The sequence below is a fragment of the Lissotriton helveticus genome, chromosome 2_1 (assembly GCF_964261635.1).
Source record: "Lissotriton helveticus chromosome 2_1, aLisHel1.1, whole genome shotgun sequence".
In the NCBI taxonomy this organism is placed as follows: Eukaryota; Metazoa; Chordata; class Amphibia; order Caudata; family Salamandridae; genus Lissotriton; species Lissotriton helveticus.
In genome coordinates this window covers 158,742,616-158,768,026 of record NC_136059.1, presented here as the reverse complement: position 1 = coordinate 158,768,026, position 25,411 = coordinate 158,742,616, and the positions used below count along the sequence as shown (strand labels likewise).

Sequence of the window (25,411 nt, the reverse complement as noted above, 5' to 3'; positions counted from 1 at the left end):
GTTTCAGGTCTCTCTTCCCAAACAGCGAGTCTGGGATATTCGGGCTATGATTCCGATCTTTCAGCCTCTATACCGGGTTTCGGTCAGGATGACCCTCCGGCTACTGGTCTTGATGGCCTCCTGCATCCTGCTGGTGGACCATGCTAGATGGCATACATGGGCTCTGCAGTGGGACCTGAAGTTCCAGTGGGCATAACATCAGGAGAACCTGTTTGCGTCCAGATCTCAGAGTGCACTGCACACCAATTGCAGTGGTGGCTAACAAACCAGGACTGCGTCGACAACAGAGCTCCCCAGCCAGAGTTCACAGTGGTGGCTGATGCATCATTTCTGGGATGGGACGGCCACACGGGGAGGTGGAGATCGGAGACCTCTTGTCTGGCGGAGTCCGGGCCCAACATCAACCTTCTGGAGCTTCGGGCGATTTGTCTTGCACTTAAAGCATTTCTTCCCTCAGTCCAGGAAAAAGTAGTGCAGGTGTTCACGGACAACACCACCGTCATGTGGTACTACAACAAACAAGGCGGGGTGGGGTCGCGGACCCTATGTCAAAAGGCCCTCTGCCTCTGGACATGGCTGGAACATTAGGGCATGTTGCTGGTGGTTCAACACCTGGCAGATTCACTGAACGCCAGGGCGGACAAACTTATCCACAGGTGCATGATAGATCACGAATGTCGCCTTCACTCTGAGGTGGTGCAAGGTCTCTTTCAACAGTGGGGAGAGCCTTGGTTAGATCTATTAGCCACTGAAGAGGATGTGCAATGTCAGCAATTCGGCATGTTGGAATTTCCAAGGCGGCACTCGCTAAGCAATGTTTTTCGTTGCGAGTGGAGTTGCGGTCTTCTATACCCCTTTCCGCCTATACCACTTCTGCCCAGAGAGCTGAAGAAGATCATGCGCGACCGGGCCCACGTCATTCTTGTGGCTCCGGATTGGGCACAAAGAGTCTGGTATCCCGAGCTGCTACACATGGCCATCGATCCTCCCATCAGACTGCCTCTTTGGGAGGATCTTCTGTCTTAGCAGCAGGGGACTTTCCTCCACCCGAACCAGTCCAGCCTCCACCTCCTTGCGGGTCGATTGAGCGCAGCAGTTGACATCGTTTGACCTGCCTCCCGAAGTCTGTGATGTTATCTTGGCAGCCAGGCGACCCTCCACCAAGACGGTTTACACCTGTAGATGGAACTCATTTGTGGCATGGTGCGCAGCAAAGGCTGTGGATCCCCTTTCTGCCCCTCTTTCTGAGGTTCTCTTGTTCCTCCTTTCTTTTGCCCAGCAGGGCTCTGCTCTGGGCACTCTAAAGGGCCTTTCTCTCGTCCATGTCAGCCTTTCTTAAGCTTCCTGATCAGCCTTCTCTTTTCAAGTCCCCTGTTGTAAATGGCTTGCTTAAGGGCATTACTCATCTTTTTCCTCCTGTTCCCTTCGTAAAGCCTCTGTGGGACTTGAAGCTGGTTTCTATATACCTTATGGGAGCTCCTGCCTTCCTGGTGACCATCTTCTCTGCCCGCAGGGTGAGTGAGCTCCAAGCTCTTTCTTCAAAACTTCCTTTTCTGACTGTCCATCTGGACCAGGTTGTCCTTAGAACTCGTCCATCCTTCCTTCCCAAAGTGGTTACTCCTTTCTATATTGGGCATCCCATCACTTTGCCCACCTTCTTTTCGCCTCCGCATTCTTCCAAAGAGGAAGAGAGGCTCCAACGTTTGGATCCAAAATACACGCTTTTATTTTATTTGGATCGCACAAAGCAATTCCAGGTGGATGACCAGCGCTTTGTTGGCTAAGTGGGTGCTAAAAAAGGACGGGCCGTGCTCAAACGGACCATCTCTAGATGGGTCGTTTTGTGCATCAAAGCTTGCTATTCCTTGGCAAAGAAGGAGCCTCCAGTAGGGCTACGCGCCCATTCCACCAGGGCGACGGCGGCTACGACTGCTTTGGGACATGTAGTCCCTCAATGACATCTGTCAGGCAGCTACGTGGGCATCGCTGCACACGTTCACAAAAAACTACTGCCTGGAGAGGCAAGCACGGAGAGACGGCTTCTTTGGCCGTTCTGTTCTCAAGGACTTCCTGATGTTAACTTGGTTCGCAGACCCATCTCCGGGGCTGGTATTGCTAGGGTATCTAATTTAAGGTAAGGAATCTATAATGAACTGTTTCTTTCAGATGTAAAAGTTACTTTTTTGTAATGATCTATCTGTAAGAAACATAGGTTAGTTATAGATTCCTTAGCGCCCCACCCATCCTCCCCGTTTTGCGAACTGACTTCTAGGGTTAAGGATTTCCTTTCAGGGCCCTTGTTTTGTGCACCAGTGCTCAGTGTCTTGCATGGCTCTGCGCTTCTGGCGTGGAAAGTCGTGTACAGAACTGATGTCAGCGTGCGAGGGCGGCGTCTAAGTAGCTATTGCAACATCATCCCGGCATCCACGACGCCAACGATGAACGCATGCCTGACCGACACCAGCTTTCGACGCGCAGGAGTACTGCTGATGACAAACTTTCCGGATCCAGTCTGACGCCTGGGGGTAATTCTAAGGTAAGAAATCTATAACTAACCTATGTTTCTTACAGATATATTGTTACCTAATGTAAGTAACTTATTCGCCAAGATTTCTCATAAATGTGGTTAGACCCTTGAAGAAAATCTGTTTGTGTGTGAATTGTTTATGGATTCCTAGCTGATCAGATCCAGCTGTAACCGAAATACACTATTTTTTACAGTAATCCATTATAACTTCATGTGCGAACAGCCCTTAACAAGAACACTGGTCTTTTTTCACACTTCATTGGTTTGGTGGCAGTTTTGAGTCGTTGCTGTAGTTTTGTGCCTGCTCTTAGTGAGTGACTCTCTGATTAAGATATAGCCTACCATGTTCCTTTTGTTCCTCTGATCTGCCATTTGTTGTAATAATCCTATTGTGTTTTCTAGGCCGGGAGGTGGTTTGTATGGCATTGACAGTATGCCGGATCTACGCAAGAAGAAGCCCATCCCTCTGGTTAGCGATTTGGTAAGGTTCTTTTTAATCTACTTTTGAGGACATCACCGTTTTTATGTTTTATTTCTGAAATGATCTTGTCGCCTTTCTCTTCAAATCTCCATTGTGTGTATTCTCGAAATATGATGATGCAATCAACACTAAAACAGGAGTCACATGGAAAGCAGTTGAAATGCACAGATACATACTATTCATTTTTATTTTGGTGGTTCCAGTCTTTCCCTATCACACAGATGGAATGATTGAGGCACATTTATTTATTTACATTGCTTTTTGATAGGGCCACCTCTCAAGTTGGTATTATAGTGTCTTATATATAACTGCATGATAACCTTACTACAACAACTTCGGAATCTAGCAAACAGGCCGGGAAATTATAAAGGAGGGCTGGAAATAGGGAATCTTGTGAAGAATAAGGAATGTATCAACTGCGAGTGTGTGTTCTTGGTTCGTTGAGGTAAAGTCATTTATCTTGAAAGTTTTAGTTAAGGTAACTTGTGAATAGCTAGTTCTTGAGTCTTTTTTGCAGAGGGAAAGGATATCAAGGCTGTTCTTAATTAAATATATTGGCAGGGTGTTCCAATTTGTTGGCGCTGATCCAGAATAGGATTGTCTTCGAGCTTGCATCATTTTGAATTTCTGGGGTTTTAGAGTTGAGAGTTTTTGTTGCTGAATTCTCTTATGCAGATTTTCAGATCTGATAGGTAGCTGTGCCTGCCTAGGTAAAGTGGTTTGTGTGATAAACAGACTGAATTTGCTTCTAGGGAAAACTAGCAAAGCTCCTTGAGGACTGGGGGAATGTGGTCATATTTTCAGTGTTTTGTCTTGTACCAGTGATCAATCTCACGTGGAATGCATCTGCTTTGATAGGTAGAGGTGAGATGCTTGGCGGCCCAGTTACAATCACATTGCCTCTGTCCACTCTGAGCTTGACATTGATCATCGATTGCTCCTGGATTTGCAGACTCTGTTTGCGTGCATTGTGGTTGACAATAAGTGCCCAGTGTCAGCCTGTGGTACTATATTGTTATGTGAGCAAGAATTATTGTGTGCTTCATATATATATAAATATCTTTTGTTGCTCCCACCTTCTTGAATAATTCCCAACATATGAACGCACCATGATTAAACAATATGCAATCCGACACTCCATAAGTGCATACCTTTATTCCTTTCACCAACTTCATTTTCTCTTTTTATACCTGACTTACCACTGTTCTTCACTAAAAAGCCAGTGACAAAACGAATTCCATAGAGTTGGGCACACCGGCACTTTACCCATAGAAGATCAAAACCCTTAAGATCTTAAAGAATGTTTAAAGGCAGACTATCATACCTCGTTCCTTAGGTGCCTAAAACCATATAAAGCTTATGGTCACCTAGCCAAAAAAGCTTAAACAACACTGGATTTATTCTCCTGGGGTTTTAGATGACGCAATGTTTATTTTTCTGAAGATTCTTCACTATTCTCAACGGTGCGCCTCTCTACCTTAGAACCCATTGAGTCCCATCCTAAGCAACCAAATGTGCCGCTCCAAACCAGTGCTATACATCTCCCTCATTGACTGACAATAGGTAAATTAGGTTGACAACAAATCCATGGCAAGGCATTCCTTATGACACATCACAACAACCTGGTCTCCAGCATCCCCCATAACTGCATATGACACACACCAAAAGTCATTTTCAGAGCCCTAATCCAGCACCAGGCAGATTGTTATTCATGCACATCACACTAAAATGCAAATTTGTAAGTGCACACATAACACGTAGACTGTGTTGTAATTGGAGACATAATAGTCTTGTAATTTTTTGGAAGTGTTGTTCATATTGCGGGTTACAGAGCGTAACTTACCCACATTACGCATTATAATTGTACATTTGCACAATCTCTTCCTATCGCAAAACTTGAAGAAGCACCGCGGTTTAGCAATGATCCTGAGGAATCAGGATATGCGAGCCCCCCTCCTCTTCCTAGCTACCACCATTACTTTTGGACTGTAGGCAATGATAGTCCAACTGAAAGCCAGCAACCTCATTCAGTTCAATGCTATCTATTGACTGGCAGGGAAAGATCATTGAGTAGTGTGCAGACTTCACAAATTCCATGACTCACCATGGTACAAGGGGAAACTTCTGCATTCACTGAGGCCAACACTAACCCTTATCTGCTTCCTACTAAATTTCTGTACAGTAAATGGCCTGTCCTCACACCACACGTCTTGTGCTCACTCTGAATGCAACTCAGTACATGGTAAATTGTTTTTAAAAATGTAATTAAAATTCATGATGATATTAATGTAACCACTTAAGTGCATACTTCCAAAACAATATCACAAACACTACCATTAACTCACAACCTTGGAGCACCACAGTCAAAGGCGTTGCCATTCATCCCCAGCCTGCGTATACCACATTTCCCAAACATATTCTCCAAATTGGATTTTTTGCGATGGGAAATGGACAGCATGAGCAACGTTTCTGTTGAGATACAAAAACACCCCTTTTCCAAAATAAATCTCTGTGTTATGGTAAAACTCAAGACCATCCTAATTCTTAAACTGGGCTGTTCCTGCTAACTGGGTAAGTTGGATTTCCAATCCAGTCTGATCATTGTAAATGTTTTTATCTTACAAGAAAGGTGTGCACCGGCTTAAAAAGTAATAGTTACTTCTGCGCTGAAAAAACCTGTTTATAGAAGAAAATCCCCTAGAATCTCAGAACAGTAGTGAAGCTACTGTTCCTGGTTACAATCATTGGGAAGGTTGTTGGAGGACAACTTAGGGATCACAAGGTTTGCTGAAGCTACAGTCCGGGGTTCAGCTAAAACAGAGCAGAGCCACCCTGTGCAACCTCTTCGTTCTTATTGATCTCTTAGCAGCATTCAATGCTGTCCACCATGAGATGCTGCTTAGCATGCCTGCTCTACACATAGGTGGTGATGCTTTGATTACAACCTAAAATTAATTTACAAAATCACTGAAATTGCAGTGTTCCACAACACCTTCTCGGAATGATGAAACCTGAAGGTTTTGAACACGTCTTTTAAGCCTTGGCTCTCTCACACCATACAAAAATTCCAATTGGCCATACCAGTTCCTCCCTTGCTCCCCTTTCAAGCGTACTACACTCTGCAGTGAAACCCATCACCCAAGCATAGAAAGTCACCCACGACACACCCTATCTCACTGACTTACATTGGCCACCTGATGATCAGCTCCCCAGTGTGGAACAAAACATGGCTTCCACTGGAAACTGTTGAAAGGAAATTGGCCGCCACACCAGCCGGACTACTGACAATTGGCAGCATTTCTACTGCCTAATCTGATGAATGTTCGAACAATGTGTACCGAGAAACTGGTCTGCACCTATACGTGCACGGGAGCAATAACTGTGTTATTGAAATCAGTGATATACATATATCAACTTTCAAATTCTTTTTTTGTTTTGAACATTGACTAGTGAAAATGATTTCTTCTCATCATACTGGAGTGCATTACAACAGATCTGAATGTGTTTAGTGAAACTGTTTGTGACCGAGCTCAGTTTAGAATATGTCCTGCTGTGTGTAGTATCATGTAGTATAGATTTTACACTCCATGGTATACAGTAATATGTGATTTCCGTGGTCCTCCAACTGCTTATAATGAAATTAACCTATTGTAATTCTTTTATCTGCTTTCAATCCTTTTCCGCAGGCCATGGTAAGTGGTTTCCAGGAGGTACGCCCCCTTCCTCACCCCCTCCTCCTTATAAATGCCCCCTAATTGATTTTATTTTTAGTTGCACTTTATCTTCTCTGCACATCTAATTTCACTTATTTTATTTTGAAGCTTGACATGCCTCCAAGCATGTTCAGGCTCCTTCCCCTCCACATCACTGATTTGATGGACCATATACAGTGCTGCAGTGCTCCCAAAACCTTTCTTTGGGCAGTGTTGGCCTTTGTAGGCAAAGGTCAGGAATCGTGTGATAATTGCGCCATGTCCCTCCCACTCCTTCCATACTGTGCCTGTCGGTGTCCTTTTATTAAAGCCGGAGGACAAAGCGACTCTGGGTTTTTGACTGTGGCACCAGTCTTTGTGATTACACCCCTAGATGCTGGGCAGGATATGGTCATTATATTCAGTGATGGATCCTGAATGGGAGTCATGCTTCCATTCAGACATAACACCCATCCTCTCTTCCTGTGGATGGATCTCCCCTTTATCCTTTTTCACTTGGTGCACCTTTCACAGCCCCATAAAGTCATCCTTTTATCCCTGAATACCACTTCATGCATGCCGTGGGGTTTTAGACGACAGTCTGCATGAGGAAGACCTAGCTGCACACTCAGCTCTTCAGGGTTCTGCTTGGGGTACATATAAATAGTGGGGTTAGCATACCCCAGATTGCATTGTAACTGGTACATGTCTTAAATCATGTGCTACAGACTGTCTGGTAAGGAAACACAGGCAGACATTTCACAAGCTGCCTCTCATAGTTAATAACAGGCGCATGAGCCACTTCACAATTTACTTCAAGAATGACAAATTTTTTATTCTTGTTCACCATACAGCATCAGCTTGATGTTCTCTATCTTTAGTTGCCATTCTAGTATTATCTGAAGTAATGGACTCCTCACTTCTGAGAGTCACTGTCATCATTATTGAAGATCACATTTTTTCTGCACAAAACAAAAACCTCCCTGCCCCGAAAGCCATGCTTCTGTTGATTATTGTAATTGACCCTGAGACCAGACACAAGCAGCAGTCATGCTCACTTAACCATATCAGGAAGCCTGGCTAAGACCAAGCACAATGAGTCGGGGAAGGGAAATGGCTGAAGTCTCAGCCTCAAAAAAGTGGAATACATGCATTGATGCGATTTAAACACATTATTTTAGTTAACGCTATGTAATACATTTGTACTCATCTCCCAGTCATTCTTGAGAAATATGTCAAAGTTTATGAATTGTAGTTATAAATAAAGTAAAAAAGGGACATAAGCCAATTATTTCGAAACCATATCAGTAAGAAGAGTCCAAGTTGGGGATTGAAGGACAGACGCAGTCGTTTTTCTTCCAGGGGTTTTCTTGCAGTGGGTTCAAACCCCTAAATGGCAACCACAGTACCAAAAGCAGCCTTACTACCAAAAAAGACCCTTGAACAGTAGAGGAGGATAACAAACATTGGCTGCTGCAGGTAAGCCTCTGCAGAAACAAGGAGGCCTCACTTCCCCTCTCTCTGATAGTCACTCTGGTAGGGGGAAGTATCGCAAGCTATCTACAACAGTGGCAGAATCTAACAAAAGGACAAGTGGAACACAAATATTGTACTGAATGGATATTCTCTCGCAAGTTCAAGTCGCCTCCACCTACTGTACCCCAAAGAAATCTTTCCATCATCATCAAGACTTGCTTCTAGAGGAAGTAAACATCTTACATCAAAAGAATGTAGTGGAGGAAATTCGCACTTACCAAAAAGGGAAATTATTCCTATAAAGAAAGGACAAAAAGGAGAATTCAGATCCAGTCCTGATATGAGACTGACAAATTGATAAAGAAAGAAAGATTCATAATGTTGGCTTTACACCAGTCCTACACCTAGTTACATTAGGGAGACTGGATATTCAAATAGATCTTGAAGACGCATATTTCCACTTTACAGTAATACAAAAATAACATTTCTAGATTTGTGGTGGAAAAGTATTATTACCAATTCAAATTCCTACCTTTCGGGCTGAAGTCAGCTCGTTCCACTTTGGCAGCAGTAGCTGCTTATCTCAGATCTTGGTCTGCCTTTATCTGAATGATTGATTAATGAAGGTATCTCCAGACCTTGTAACAACACACTTCCACCTGCAGAAAACACCATACATAGGCTGTGATAAAGAATCAATTTTCAAAAGTCAATGATTACCCCAGCACAAAGTATTCAGTACTTGGGTGCAATATTAGAAACCACTGCCACAAAAGTGTATCGTTTAGCGTGCAACAGAAATCTATCAAACAGAAATGATGCTGTTTGGTCAAACACACAATCTCACTGTTCAATAAATGTCTTTATTACTAGGGTCAATGGCATCATGTTCTTTTTAACTCTGAGTGCCGGACTCAATGCCTGGAAGACCAGTGAAACCGGAAAACTGGAAATATCAGGAAATTCCATTGCAAACCATGGTGACAGTTGTTCCACTACTAGTATGGGGTGCTCACATGGAACATTTACAAATATGCAAAACATTGTCAGAGAGGGAGAAATACTACCACATCAACCTGTTGTTGTTAATGGCTATCCATCTAGCTCTCAAATCTTTCTTTCTGTCGTTCAGATGGACAATACAACCACAATGTGTTATCTGAACAAGCAGGAGGGAACACATTCAAGACCAGTATCCCTGGAATATCCCACACTATTTGGAAATGGCTGATGACAAGAAACTTATTTATTACATCACTCCACCTACCAGGGAATCAAAGTGCACAAGCGTATGCCCTAATTTGACTCGTACAAGAAAATCACGCCTGGATCGTCAACGAAGAAGTACTACAAACAGTCTTCAAAGAATGGCGGTGTCCATATATAGATCTATTGCCGACTTAAACAACAGAAAATGTCCAAACTTCGCCTCAGGAAATTACCAGCCAGTGTCCATGGGGAATGCCCTTTTGATCGACTGATAAGAAAAATCTGTCTATGTTTCTCTTCGAAAACCACTGAGTCTAACATTTTTGATCAAGCTGTGATGTTCCAGAGCTAGAATTATGCTTGTAGCCCCAGAGTGACCACAATATTGCTGGTTCACAAAAATGCACCTATTGGACAACACCGGATGCTTCAGTGCAGACCAGACCTTCTCTACAATGTACTATCATTGAACTTAACAGATCAGCTCCTGAAGTCCTGCAAAATGGACATTTGGATCTCCTACAGGACTTTATAGACATTTTGAAAGAGGCAAAGAGACCTTACCCTAGATCATTATATGTATTAGGTAGAAGTGGTTCTGCATCGGGTGTATACTGAATTACTGTAACCCTATTAAATGCCAAGCGAAGGTGGTTAATCCATATCTTTTTCATCTGGCAAGACATGGCCTTTCCGTTACATCGGTACATGTACACTTTGCAGCAATTACTGTATATAGGAAATCTTCATAAACCTTAGTCTTCAAAATACCAGTAGAGAACGATTTTTTTTTTTTTAAACCTTTATTAGCATCAAAAGGATATACAATTCTAGGCCTACAACCAAATCGGCCGGCATCAATACGTAAAGCGGTCACGGGTTCCAAGGCAAACAGTACATAGTCAATCAGCAAAAAGCAGAGGCAAAACAATCGTAAAAAAGGGAGGAAAACACCTAGGAACCAGACGGCCAAAAAACAGGAGCAAAAAAAGGTTAATTTTATAATATGGGGATAAGGAATACGATAGGCTCATCTTCAATATAAAGGCGTCCGAAGTCCCAAAACCATCCTCAGCGACACTAAGGGGGCACGGGGCCGCAATACAGGAGAGGCAACACAGTACACACCGGGAGACAGGGCCATTTTAGACATAATCGACACGTGTTCATTATCATCTTTACATGCCCACCACCCAAACCACAGCCAAGCCAGGACAGAGGGATCGGACAAACAGTACATCAAAACTAACCCGTCATAGTGACCTCTAGGAAAAAGGGGGAGGGGGCCAGGAAAAGGGGAGAGAGGGGGAAAGAGGGGGAGGAGAGGAGGACAAAGGGGAAAAATGATAAAAGGAAATGAAACACAAAAACGAAAGAGAGAAGACCACGCCGAAACAGGCATCCCGTGGCGAGAGTACAGGAGAAAACAGGAGCATCCGTAACAAGGAGGGTACAGCAATCGAGACGAAAAGTAACCAACCCAGAAGAGGAGGATCGACGACGCCACACACCCCACCCCGAACATACCACGGGATGCAAGGACAGACGCGGCATTACTATAAAGAGATACAAAAGGGCCATAGAACCATAAAACAAACAACAAATAGATCCCGACCCACCCATCCCACCCTGCACCCCTGTAGAAGGCTATGGCCTACCCTTCAGACAGCGTGCCTGTCGCCCTAAACCAGAACCCGAAATATAGCAAGAAAGAAAGAGAGAAGAACGAGACAAAAAGAAACATAAACATAAATGGAGAAAACAGGAGGGAGGAGCGTGAGAACAGAAATCAATACGGTTGGCCGCAGCCCTCCGCCCAACCCAACAATTGCAGCAAAAACAGACCAGGACGACACCCTTTCAAGCGCCATAAAACTTACAGAGGAGAGGACCTCCCACCGCGCTATGGGCACAAACAGTCGCGCCACGAAGTCGTACAGCAAGAGTCCCCACGAGTCGCGCATATCACCCCCATCCCCTCCGAACCACAAATTCCACCCACCACATGACCATATAAAGTGAGCTACTCAATACAAGACCAGCACACAATTGAAAAAAATGTTCACTGCCATGTAGACAGGGGGGGTCAATCGGTCCGCATGTGCACAAAAGTCTGAGTAGAGAGTTTATGAGCATCAGCAAGCGCAGCACGGGTGATGAAGAGCAGGAGATTAGTTTCGCCGTTTGGAAAAGCGAGGGGTCCTCTGCAATAGACAAATGCGAAGCCATCGGTGCAGGCGCAGGCGGCAGTCCACCAATATTCCCGGGCATCCCAGCCGAACAGAGCCGCGGCACAATGACCAAGTCCCTGGGGTCAGAACCTCGAAAAACAGGGAGCCCCACAGTCAATGGCACACCAAATGATCGTCGATCAGCGGCGGCAACACTTGCAGCAGTCGAGGGGGGCGAGGCAATGGAGTCTCCGAAACAAGAGGAAGGCAAGAAGAAACGGCTGCTCAAAATGGCGGCAGATCGTGGCGGGCTCACGGGGACATCGGGGGCCAGGAATGCGCGCAGGGATCGCAGAGCTTCCAGGATATCTCTGAGGGTAGGCTCACGCTCACCAGACCAGACCCCTGCGCAATCAGGCAACCCAAGCCCGCCGCCACGAGGCGCTACAAATTCCAGATGGTTGGCCGCCATTTCGCGAAGTCAGCCCATTCGCCACCCTCCACGACTCTCAAAAACAGTTCCAAAATGTAGGACTTTACAGAGCTCCGGGGGGCTCCCAGCAATGGCAGCCTTGGTGCAGAAAGGATGTCCGCCAAATGCGGGTCTCCGCCTACGCCAGCACCGGCGCCCCAAACAAGCAGAGTCCGGGCGCAGAGGTCCAGAGCCGCCGGACACAGGAGCGGCGGGGGGGACCCCCTCACAGAATCAGTCCCCGGTGCATCACACCCACTTCAGCCTCGCGGCCACCAGGGCAGGCCCGGATCAGGATCGCCGGGATGTTCGCACAGCGGCTCTCACCCTTGGTTCACTCTCTCGACCGGGGCCAACAGTCGTCGGATCCCACAGGCTAGGTCCCGGTCTAGGTTCCACGGAGGCCCCGGTCTGGCGGAGGGCACAACTTCGGAACCGCTGCACGTCAAAACCTCCGGGCCAAACGGTAAGTGCAAGTGAGGTGTCCCGTCTCCAATTCTACGATAATGTGTCGTCTCCGGACAGGATATGATACAGGATAGACGATCAGGCCGGAGGGCTGCGGGAGCCGAGCTAAAAGGCGACCATTACGCTCGCGAGCTTGGCTCCTCCCCCAGTAGAGAACGATTTAAAGATAAATGGATCCTACCTTTGAACCTATAGACAAGGAGACTTTGCAGCATTTACCATGGAAGACTGCTTTTCTAGGAGTTATTACCTCTTAGTGCAGTCAGTAAAATCCAAGCCTTATGTTCAAAAGAGCTTAATACAGTTTTTCAGAGTCGTAATTAGAACCTACTCCGCCTTTCTTCTAAAGGTAATTGTTGGGTTTCATATCAATCAGACATTTCCTTGCCAACCTTCTTCCCCCAACCCAACAGAAATTACTCTCCCTCACCCGATGTTAAAAGTGCACTAAAATACTATTTGACAAAACAGAAGAAATCAGACGAACAGACCTAAACCATCTTTTTGTAAACTATGGTTTGCTAAGGACTGGTCATTTCACTTCAGAGCAGTCCATTTCTAGATAGATGGTTTCTTACATCACTTTTTTTTTTTATAAATTAGCGAACAAACCCATCCCTAAAGCACATTCAACTTGCGGAAAGCAGCTACAATGGCTTTCTAAAGAAACATGACCATTCTAGTGATTTGTAAAACTGCTACATGAAGATCAGTACATAGCTTTACCAAACACTATTGTTTGGATTCAGTGTGTGGCAGAATCTTTTTGGTACGATTGGAAACTGTTAGGTTAGGTTCTCTCCTCTTATCCAGAAAATTCCTTGATGGGATGAGCTTGCTATTCTTTTCAGTGCTTATAACTATTACTGAGATTCCCCTGGAAGAGGACGAAAATAATCTTATTTATAATCATAGCTCTCTTCCAGGGCAAGCTTCATCAAAGTCCTAAGCGACCCTACCTCTAGCACGTACAAGAAGTTAAAATTGAGGTTCTAATTTTCAGCCTGGATCTTTATCTCTGTAATAATGAAATGACGTACCTGTCACCTCTGGGCCATGATGAACACTAGAGCAAAGGTGAGGCCCTTAAAGGCACATTACCGCATTACCAATTTGTAATGCTTTTCCTGTGCATCTTACAATCAAGCATTGCTGTAAATTCCATTTAATCTTCCCTTTTACAAAAAGAGGTTTGTGATTGACATTTCTAGTCTCTTAAAATGTAGTGAATATTTGAATACAATTGAAGGTATTTTTAAATATAAATTATATTTGACCATTACTAGCTTCTTTTTTAGGTTGTCTAAAAAAATGTTTATGCATGTGTGCAGTTTATCTACAAAAAGAATGTGTGCCTATCTATATATTTCCAAAGTGCTTTGGGATCCCTCACGTGGGTGAGGCAATTCACTGCTTATGTCCTTGATGAGGATTCCCCTGGAAGAAAACTAGTATTACAGGTAAGAAACTTTTCTTTATTGGTGTGATTTACACTTACCACCACCTAGAGAAATAGCAGGCACTCATCCAATATGGGAAGTTTCCAATTGTACGTTTTCAAGATCCCTTCAGATTATCACCCAGATAAGTGAGAGAGTTAATTCAGCTAAGATGGAAAAGTGGTCTATAGAGAATGACTTCTACCATGAATGTCATTATGTGGATTTTGAGCTGTGACTGCTGTTGGCAATGTCAACTACAATATCCTTATTAGAGTGTCTTCAACTCAGTTTAATTTCTACATACTTACAGTAACACTCAGACCATCACCTCTGCCACCCTCGTTACTTATACAGGTTATAGGTGCAGGATAGTTCAATGTGGGATTCGTAGTAATATTTGCCCTTCTTTTCTTATCTCAGTCACTGGTTCAGTCGCGGAAGGCTGGGATTACCTCGGCAATGGCGACCCGGAGTTCTCTCAAAGATGAAGACCTGGTAAGGGCTATTGTAGCCAATTCACAATTGATTTTTTAAAGCACCCGCAATCCAAGATAGAAGACACCAAAGTATACTAGTGGATAGTATGTTATACTGTACACAGCATACTCTACTTGTTGAACAGTACTGTACACAGTCACACCAGACCTTCGCTGATAAAAGAGTTAATGAAATATTCTAATCCAGTGAGTCAAAATATGTGATGCACAATGCGAAGTCATTATTGTTTAAGTGCCCTGAGGAATCGCGATGAGCTTAGCCTGATTTAAAGTAGGTAAAAACGCTGCAGCTTCCTCACATTATACTGTGATAGGACTGAGAGTTTTTTGAAAGGGAGAATGATGGAAAAAGTGACCTCAAAGTTGGTTTAGTGAAATCACTTCCACTCCATGCGAGTGAAGAAGAATGCTTTATGATACTTGATCCATGAATGATTATAGGTGATAAACACTGACATGGACAATCAGCGTGGCAAGGCACGGGTTAGAAGATGGCAAGAATGGATGTATCTAGTTCAGTAATGCAGCAATGTACAGTTATTATCTGGAACCTTGGGAAAACAAAGTGCAACACCACTGAATCCAAAAGATAGATGTTCAGAATCTCTGCCAGAAAGTCTCCAAAGAAATATTTCGACCCATATTGAATTCCTAAATCCAGCCAAACTCACTTTCCACTTATTATACTACAGATTTAATGTGTTTGGGAGGTTTGGGGGGGTTGGAGGGGGGGAATGCTTTACAGGGGATTCAGTCGCAGATCCTAATGTTTGTATGGTTATATCAATGTAAGGTAGATATGTTGGTGTTATTTGTTTGCAGTCTAATGCTTTATAAACTAAGTAATGTGTTATGCTTAATAATTTGTTTTGCGCATGGTACAAATGCATTGCATTTGTCTCACAGGCAAAGGTTTGTCATTTAGTTGACAAACAACTTCAATAATTTCTTCGCTGATGGGTTTTTGTCTTTAGCGTTTAGCTTTTGTGAAAGGGGAGTGGGGCTTGCATCCCTTTTCTGCAGCCAAAGTCTCATAAATGTGCTTTATTTCAGAAATCCCATGTCTATAAGAAGACTCTTCAAGCCTTAATCTACCCCATCTCCTGCACAACTCCACATAATTTCGAGGTGTGGACAGCCACCACCCCCACGTACTGCTACGAGTGTGAGGGGCTCCTGTGGGGCATTGCACGGCAGGGGATGCGCTGCAGTGAATGTGGAGTGAAGTGCCACGAGAAGTGCCAAGATCTACTTAATGCCGACTGCTTGCAGCGTAAGTGGACGCCGCGTACATAGAGATCTTCTGCAGTGTACACACACAATCTGTTCTTGTAATTGTCAGTGCCACTGCAGTGCCTTTGTCAGCAGCGTTGGGCAATTGTTTGTAGTACAGCATTACCCCAAGAGTACTGACCAGTGCACAACGCAATATAATGTGGTGACAAAAGTGAAGAAAGGAAGAACTCGGAGAGCCCCAAAGTCAGAGGTCTTAAACAGTTCATGAAGGCGTAAGAAGCGGAGGGCTCTTTAACTCTCCCCTTCTAGAGGAAACCCAACACTGGGATCTGATCCCCTCCAAGGGGATCTGATCAGCTTTTAAAGCTCTGTTATGGTGTACAGTGGCCCTTCAAAGTCTAGTAATGCTAGAGCTGTGGCCTCCCTTGCCTCTAAAAAGAGATGTATGGACCCTGGAGGCAGTGGGTCACACCACCTCAGTTTAAGCTATGTGGCCTGGGCGACTGAAGGCGTGATGCAATGCCTCGATCTAGAGGAAGCGTTACAGCAGGCAGTTGCATTTATGTGTATTTTAGTTGAGATACATTTTTTAACCTCCTCTCCTTTCCACACACAAAGCACATGCTTTAGAAGATGGTTGAATGAATGCATCAATGCATGCATGAATAACAATATGGCTCAGAGAGTTTGAATCCTGCCTCAGCAACTCAGTGTTTCCTCCTTCTGAGGGTGATACATTTGCAAACCTCTAAATCGAATAATCGCAATATAATGCCTGTTATTTTGAAACCTTAAAAATAGCAAAGCTTTGTACTGATTGCTGCCTAACGAAAACTTTGCAAAAAAGAAGGCATGGAGGTTGTAATAAACGTTTGTCCACCTATCTCCCTATCAATCAATACGCTACATAGGGCTGTACTAGCTCTGTGTGTTGAGCTCATCTAATAGGTTGGCCTAAGTGACTTGTTCTACAGAACCTTTTCTTTAAAAGGACACTGTTGTGGCACTATAATTGAGAATCTGCCAGAAGACTGCTTAATGATGGGGTAAGGACTGAGGAAGCCTTTCACCAATCCAGGTGTTCCTGCAATGCGAAATAGTTATCACATCTAGTGCTTCAGAATGCAGAGGCCTGGGAGGAAGATAAGGACCGTAGCACAACGGTGGCCATGTTCGTTCAATTTCTAATAAGCTTTAGTCCAATTTTCTGGAAGGCTTGAAGTTCCCCTAAGTGTTTATCATGTAAAGTATCATTTTTTTTATCACACTTAAAACGATTAGGCATTTGTGTGGTCACAGAAAAGCATTTGCAATATTATATCACTGCAATTTCTGTGTATTCCAAGCATAAATAGCTCTTTTTATAGACAAACGTAATAATAACATAGGTTCTGCAGGATTTTAAAATGAATCTCTGTTACTCCGCAAACAGGAGCTGCTGAGAAGAGCTCAAAGCACGGTGCAGAAGATCGAACGCAAAATATCATCATGGCCATGAAGGATCGCATGAAAATTCGAGAGCGGAACAAGCCCGAGATCTTTGAAGTCATCCGGGACGTGTTCACTGTGGGCAAGGTGGCTCATGCTCAACAGATGAAGACTGTGAAGCAGAGCGTCTTGGATGGGACCTCCAAGTGGTCAGCCAAGATCACCATCAATGGTAAGCATGCATTGCAGAGTGTCCACCTCCTCCCTTCTAGAACTCTGGACTCTCTTGCGTGGCACAGCTGTGACTTTCAGTTACTGACAAAACAGTATTGTGGACTGAGGGGATGCAGCTTAGCAGCCTACTTTTGTAGAACTTCTTCTAGTGAAGCGCACACCTGCCAGAAAAGCTGCTGCAGAATGAACTTGCTTTCGTGCACTATGCTGGAACAGTCAATGATTCAGATTACATTAACTGTTCTAAGTCTGTGCTACTGGAAAGTCTTAGCGGCGCTTTGTGCATAAAGACGCCATAGTGATTGCTTGCATGGCTTCTGTGAGGTCTGGGTCAGTCAGTAAGACACGGATTGTAAAGCGGAAGCGTTCTGTTGAGAGAGACGCAGAATGTTTGATTGGAGCTATTTGAGGAGCAGGTAGTAACACTGCACTTTAATGTGGGAAGCATTTGATGAATTGTAATGTCTGGGAGTTCGGCTTTTAACAAAGTGGGAGAAAATCAACCCATCTACTGTGGATACCATTCTATAGTATAGTATGTATCAGCATAACCAAGACCCATATCTACCTTCCACCAAAAAAACAGATTTTTGCTTATTGTCTGCACCTTGGAACATTTTCCACCATCATACGGATTCTCAGCACAATCGCCTTGCAACTAGGGTCTCTGTTATAGGTTATGCACAGGTCCCGGTTGGTGTCCATGAAGCTCCAAGCCATTATTTTTGGGTAACAGTCAAGTTCTAATTATAGGGTCAGCGTTCTCTTTAACTCTTACAGACCCAGTCCCTTGAGCTATCGAGTGCACCTCATTCTGAGCAGCTGTGGTACTAAGCAGGACCCCTGGCCTTCTTGCTGTATCTAGGAGTCCATGCTGTTACTTATTTGTGTATTCACTCCTGGGACATAACCCTCTGTATGTGGGGTCTTCTGACATTATGTACCAGCCCTCCACTGCTCATGTGCTTGCCTGCAGTGCAGCTCTGGATTACATTGTCAGCACTATCTAAACTTGAGTCCCAGCACCCATTTTGGTGCCAAGTGATTTATACGTTAAAGATAGAGGGGTCCCAGACTGGGAGAGGTGATAGATTCATAAAGAGTTACAGTCTTGAATAATCAGCAAACAGGCATTATATTTCAACAGGTAGGTTGTTTTAATTCACAACATAACAAAAAACCTACAATTGGTTTATACAATACAAATCCAAAAAGTCTAATGTTATTATAACACAGTTGTGCCCACGCGCGCAAAAAAAGGGGAGGGGGGGGGGTGCTGGTGCTGTGAAGGAATTCGGTGAACAGTGCAGGGTAATTTATTAATCAGAAGTAACATAGAATTGCAATTCATTCTATAAACATATATACATTATTTCACTTGGCTCCCCATTCTGGGGCCACAGTTGGCCGCTCTGGCAAGTCAGAGAAAATTAGGGGAAACCAGTCTTCTATAGTAGCTGAATTTATCCTGCTTTTGGGTAGAAGCTGGTGTTGTGATATTTATTGGTCTACGTTTCGACCCTTTAGGAAGTAGGGACAGTTCCCCTTACGAAACGGGTCTTCATCAGGACGAGGGTTGGGGTGGGCAAGGGTCCTAAGGGTAATTAAAAAACAGGATTAGGGGGAGGGTCAGGTGGAAGATCCCCATGTGCACTTGACAGTGAACGCCCCACCGGGCGTGATTCTCGCATATTGGTACACAGAGTACATACTCAGACAAAAATACCGTTCTACTGTCAGACATCTTATATGATCACTTGGCACGATAAGTACTAAACAAGTTAAAGTTATTAAAGAATATTGAAAAATATTAAAATGTCAAGGGGGTGGTTCTACAGTTGGACATGTTATGCAAAACAGAGCTAAATCTAGTATTCAACCGGACTGGGCGTGCCACGGGTCATGAAGTTGCCAAAGGGATTTCCCTCGCACCATATCCATAAAGGAGGGGTTGGTTTTACCTTAAATAAGCTGCAAAGACCAGACCTCAAAGTGGTTGGACGACTGGTTCTGTAATATAAATGCATCAGTTCAGACCACCGTACTAAATGTAAAATCGCGCTAGTTTATAGTCTTAAGCCTCTGGGTGTCATGTTAGGACTCACCTCGCGCTCGGTGGAGCCGGCACAGTTCATGTGGGCGAAGCGGCTGATGCTGTGAGAAGAAATAGCATCGTGTTAGCGCCGTGTGAAGGTAGAGGCGGGCGATGGGGTTTAACTGACCGTTATAAGCTATGGTAGAGAGCTCACCTTAAAATCGCTTATCGATGTTATCACTGGGGGACCAATTGTTATCCGCGTTAGTCTCTGGACGGCAGCAAACACGTCTGACTCGCATGTGCGTTGCTGGTAACTAAGACGCGTTGTGAGGGGGGGGCGTGTCTCGCTTCCACGTAGGCACAGAAGATAGACTCTAGTGTCATACGGATCAGCGGTATATCGCTGTTGGGATAAGTTAAACAAAAATTATCAGCCCAGTTTATATTCATTTAAAAAAAACAGTCCAGTTTAGGAATAAACCGTCATGGTAAAAGCAAAAGGCATATTAACAATTAGTGACCACATGTTTTGCGTCCGAATCATAACGCACCCACCTCACAGGGTAGTGTAGGTTAAGAGACCCGGCAGCATATTGCATATTTCTGAAGTAAGAAAGATATTGTGTGATATCACATAGTGCAGTGCACGTACCAGCATAGGGTCGTGGAAACTGCGGAACCATCCAGAGACAAAGTCAACACACTTCAATTATAAGGATGAATTTTGAAGGACAGTAGAATAGTTAGAAAAAGTTGAAAGATCAGGGTAGTGTCTCAGAGGATATTATAGGTTGGCTAGTTGTGAAAAATTGTTCTCTGCCTAGTTGAGGCCGTTCTGTACAGAATCAAAAAGGGAAATCCATTTCAACTCCCTGACATTGAGAATTGGTGTTAAGTGATTTATAGGCGCATTAATTGTTTTTTCTTGTCACCAAAGGGTGGCTCTCCATTATTTGAGCCTCTTCTATATTCTCAGAGGCACAGGGGCAGCTCCTCCATGTGGGTGGAAGAGCGTCACCCTACAGCTTTCTCTTAGTGTGAGAAGCAGATACATAAAATGGTATTATAAATGCCATTTTATGTTACTGCTTCTCGCACTGCGTGAAAGCAGAAGGGTTTGGTTGGGGGCGGTGGGCGGGTCTGCTCGAGGGCAGGGAAGGAGTGGCTACCCCTATGCTGCAGGCCCTGGCTTTTTGGTCAGGCCTAAGGGGCCGACCAAACCAGTCATGCACACTCTCCCTTTTCTCCATGTAGGCTTTATGCAGCCTACATAGAGAAAACGGCATCCCCACAGACACCTGTGTGGTCGGCGTCCCAACCAATCACAATGCTGCCATTGCACCATTGTGATTGGTTTAGGGGAGGAGAGAGGGAGGCTGACTTCTTCCTATTCCTATTCCTGCGGAGGCAGGAAAGCAGGAGCAGTGAAAATGCAGGACCTGGGAAAGGTACGTTTTTTTTTAGTTATTTATCACCCCCCCCCCTTGCGGGACCCCCCTTCCCTCGCGACCACTCGCCCATCCCCCACCTCGCGCAACCCCGCGCCCGTCCCCCCCACCCGTGAGCCATGCCGCTGCGACTGAAAGCTGCATTGCAAGGTCATGAAGGCACAGCTAGAGTGGGACGCACAAAGATGTGGCTATCCAGAGGTTGCTCATGCAGGGCCCCTGGGTAGATTTTTCAAATATGCTTCCTTCAAAATAATAGAGAGAAAAACCTTTTAAATACTTTGTTTAACTTAGTTACATAATTTTCACAATAACACATTCAATGGAACTCTATACATAAAACAACACAGGCGGGACATTCCTTGGTGGGCGACCTCGTTCTCACAATAGCTTAAGCCTCCAGGCATACTATGCAACATAGCAATAGTATGCAATAATTTTGCAATTAAGATGTCAATCAGCCTTTTATTCCATCAGCTACCTACCAGACATTTGGTGAGTATTAGGCACACGTGGCAATTGAAGATATAAGTAGTTTGGCACTGTCCTCTGGTCTCACACACCCAAAAAAACCTCAAAGCTAATAATCAGCCTACTTGACCACACACTGCCAAAAATTAACCAGATTCTAGTCTGAGCTGGAAAGTCACACGAAAAGGGGTTTCATCAGGATTGTGCTGATAATGGATGTTCTGGTTATCAATCACAATGTTTAACATCTATTGATTCATTCTCTTCAGGTCGTTGGTTTGCTTGAAGCACTATCTAGGTAATTAGTCACTTTAAATGTGGTTCTCATTATGCTGGAATTTGAACTGGCCCAGTACACAGAGCAAAACAGAAGCCACACCTTATTGTTTGGGGTGGTTGGAATTGAGAATTTGTTTACTTGGATAATGTACCACTTAGCCCTTTTGTTAGATTTTACCTGAATGTGAAAACTATTGTATTTAATATTAATCTTAAAAGGGGCTTACATTCCGCCCTTACTTTTCATTGATTTGTGTGCTTGCCACTTACTTTTCCTTCATTTCTGTTGGCTATCGCATACTATTTACTGTTGATCTGCGTGTGTTTCTCAGATCAGTATCCAATTGCCCAAGTACTCTGTTCATCCGTTTTGTGGAACTCTTTTTAATGTTTTGCTTGCGCAGTGCTTATTTACATAGTCTCCCTGTGACTGCATGCATTTCAAGCCTGCTGGTGGCTGTGTTAAGGGTCAAATGACCATCAGCGGTGGGGCTCCTTCTGTAGCAGCAGCTCCTCGTCCATCGGGAGACAAATCAGGTTTTTAAAAAAAAAATTGCAATTTTAGTATGAACACGACACAAAGGCAGTGAGCGCTTTGATTTAATTTGCGTGACAAACACAAACAGCACGCAAGGAAGCAGAGTGGCCCATCAGCTTTATTTGCTCAGCGCAAACTGCGCGACAACCGCAATCCTTCTGGAATACAAGGAAATTAGTAATAAGGGTACTAGTCAGGACAGCCTGTGGCTTGTATCCGAACCTTACTCAATGGCACCAGTCAGAGACAACCTTATACCGAACTGCCGGGCTGCTGGCTGCCTCCATTACCACTCCGCACTACCCCTCTTCCTAAACCCTTTTCCACCCTACACAGAATTGGATGGCATCAGAGAGAACCCCTCGCGGCAAATGGCCCAACGCCTACTCTAACTCACATACATGACAACTCGGGAAACAGTTGCACGCCATAGAAGCCAAATATTGACTTTACATCTATTGACCATCTCGGAATTCTATGCGACGGACTAGGTGTGGCTGAGGTGCAGACAATACTCCAATCTTAAACTAGCTTTTACATTAAGGGACTCTTTCTCCCTTAGATACGTTCAGCCATGCGAGTGGCTGTTTCTGAACCAGAAGTACTGCAAGACAAAATAACGTCTGTGTGGAGAAAAATCAAAAACGACGGAAGAAGTGAGTTTAAACCGCACGCTACGAGAATGTGCTAGAGGATGGCTGATTTGAGTCTGTGGATGGTAGGAATTTTAACATTGTTGTTTTTGGGCTAGCACTTCATGAATGCATGCCCTCTCTACCCATCCACTTTGCCTTGCCCAGAGTCCACCCACTCCCGTGACCCTCGCAGTCTTCACAAGGTACTGCCAGCTGTTAAGCAGGGCATCATGAACATCCATGGACTCTCCAGGAGCAGGCACGGCCTAGGCTGACATGTTTGCTGCCTGCCTGCCTCCCTGCCACATTCGTGACTAGAACGCAGTATGGGCGATATGAGGGCTGGCTCAAGGAAGCAAATCTAGTCTCAGAAGCAGCCCCCTCCATAGCAGGCCACTGGGAAGTATCCCAATGGGGAGCCCACCTGTGGGACAGTATGAAGCGATATTGAACTGCCGCTGCCAGCAGTGTGTACTGTTGGAGAGCCTTCTTCCTCTGTGAAGTGTACTTATTGTAAATGCCAAAGTAAGGTAACAAAATTCCAGCACACCCTCGTTCTAACACATTTCCTCCTGCTGCGCCTTACGTTTTCCTATGTTCCGTCCATATCGCTTCTCGGCACCCTGCCCCCTACTCCCAGTGTCCTTTTCTTACCAGACCTTAGCTCCAGCCCCCGCCGTCTGTTTTGCAGTGTGCCCAGGAGTTTTGCACTGCACATCTCCCAAACCCCCAAACATACATATATTACAGGTTTTTGTAGATAAATGCCACAGTGTATTGAAACCATGCATATATTACAGGTGGGGATTGCATCATGTTTTTTTCATATACTTTTGAGTGGAATTGGAGGCCAGTTTTGTTTACATGTTGCACAGTTGAGCTGCAATGCAACATTGCAAAAAGTTGTTTAAAAAACGCCATAATGCGGTCAGCATTGACCGTGTCAAGGCTTTTTTTTTTTTTACTTCAAGCCATGTTGCACAGCAATTCTGATACTTGAAAAGTAAAAAAAAAATTGACAAATCCAATAGATTTCACATATGCAAAACCTATTTGCTTTGCCAATGCTGCTTCTACTTCTGGTGTCAATGTATTAGTAGGGTTTTTTGAAGTCCTTCCACTTTGATATAAGGCCCTGTCCTACTTACCTCCCTTTACCTCTAATGCCTAAAATGCTCTTACTGTTATTTACCACTACCCGCCTTTGAACTCTTAGGAAGTGTTACCTCCCTTTACCTTACCCTGAGCCCTAAAAATCCCTTACCCTCCTTTACTAATAGCCACCCCATAACTGTTGAAACCCCTTACCTTTCTGTACCTCTACTCATCCTTTAACCCTTATCCATCTCTTAACCCCCTTTTTTTAAATTACATATTTATAGAGTTAAAAAAATACTTTCCTGCGTGGTAAAGTCAACAAAACTGGGTGTGGTACTTACCTGTTTGGTTCTTGCCTCTGTGGTACTTGCCTCTGTGGTACTTACTTCAGTGGTACTTGCCTCTGTGGTACTTATTTGTTTGGTACTTGCCTCTGTGGTACTTACTTCAGTGGTACTTGCCTCTGAGGTACTTGCTCTGTGATACTTGCCCTGTGATACTTGCCCATGTGGTACTTGCCTCCGTGGTACTTGCCTCGGTGTTACTTACATGTTTGGTACTTGCCTCTGTGGTACTTGCCTCTGTGGTACTTGCCTCTGTGGTACTTGCCTCTGTGGTACTTACCTGTGTGGTACTTACTTCAGTGGTACTTGCCTCTGAGGTACTTGCCGCAGTGGTACTTGCCTCTGTGGTACTTGCCTCAGTGGTACTTACCTGTGTGGTGCTTACTTCAGTGGTACTTGCCTCTGTGGTACTTGCCTCTGTGGTACTTGCCTCTGTGGTACTTGCCTCAGTGGTACTTACCTGTGTGGTACTTACTTCAGTGGTACTTACCTGTTTGGTACTTGCCTCTGAGGTACTTGCCTCTTTGGTACTTGCCTCAGTGGTACTTACCTCTGTGGTACTTACTTCAGTGGTACTTGCCTCTGTGGTACTTATTTGTTTGGTACTTGCCTCTGTGGTACTTACTTCAGTGGTACTTGCCTCTGAGGTACTTGCCCTGTGATACTTGCCCTGTGATACTTGCCCTGTGGTACTTGCCTATGTGGTACTTGCCTCGGTGGTACTTGCCTCGGTGGTACTTACATGTTTGGTACTTGCCTCTGTGGTACTTGCCTCTGTGGTACTTACCTGTGTGGTACTTACTTCAGTGGTACTTGCCTCTGTGGTACTTGCCGCAGTGGTACTTGCCTCTGTGGTACTTGCCTCAGTGGTACTTACCTGTGTGGTGCTTACTTCAGTGGTACTTGCCTCTGAGGTACTTGCCGCAGTGGTACTTGCCTCTGTGGTACTTGCCTCAGTGGTACTTACCTGTGTGGTACTTACTTCAGTGGTACTTACCTGTTTGGTACTTGTCTCTGAGGTACTTGCCTCTTTGGTACTTGCCTCAGTGGTACTTACCTCTGTGGTACTTACTTCAGTGGTACTTGCCTCTGTGGTACTTATTTGTTTGGTACTTGCCTCTGTGGTACTTACTTCAGTGGTACTTGCCTCTGAGGTACTTGCTCTGTGATTCTTGCCCTGTGATACTTGCCCTGTGGTACTTGCCTATGTGGTACTTGCCTCCGTGG

General features: G+C 44.6%; 1 protein-coding gene across 7 annotated transcripts in view; it reads left to right on the top strand.

The window, feature by feature from the left end:
* The window catches only part of UNC13B (unc-13 homolog B), a 3,555,093-nt gene that overhangs the window by 1,937,855 nt on the left and 1,591,827 nt on the right, over window positions 1–25,411 (top strand). For all 7 annotated transcript variants that reach the window (XM_078674667.1, XM_078674666.1, XM_078674664.1 and 4 more), the window contains 4 exons: window positions 2,930–3,008; window positions 14,359–14,433; window positions 15,489–15,708; window positions 17,104–17,331. In XM_078674667.1, coding sequence (XP_078530793.1) covers window positions 2,930–3,008; window positions 14,359–14,433; window positions 15,489–15,708; window positions 17,104–17,331 — 602 coding nt within the window. The remainder of the gene's footprint in view (window positions 1–2,929; window positions 3,009–14,358; window positions 14,434–15,488; window positions 15,709–17,103; window positions 17,332–25,411) is intronic.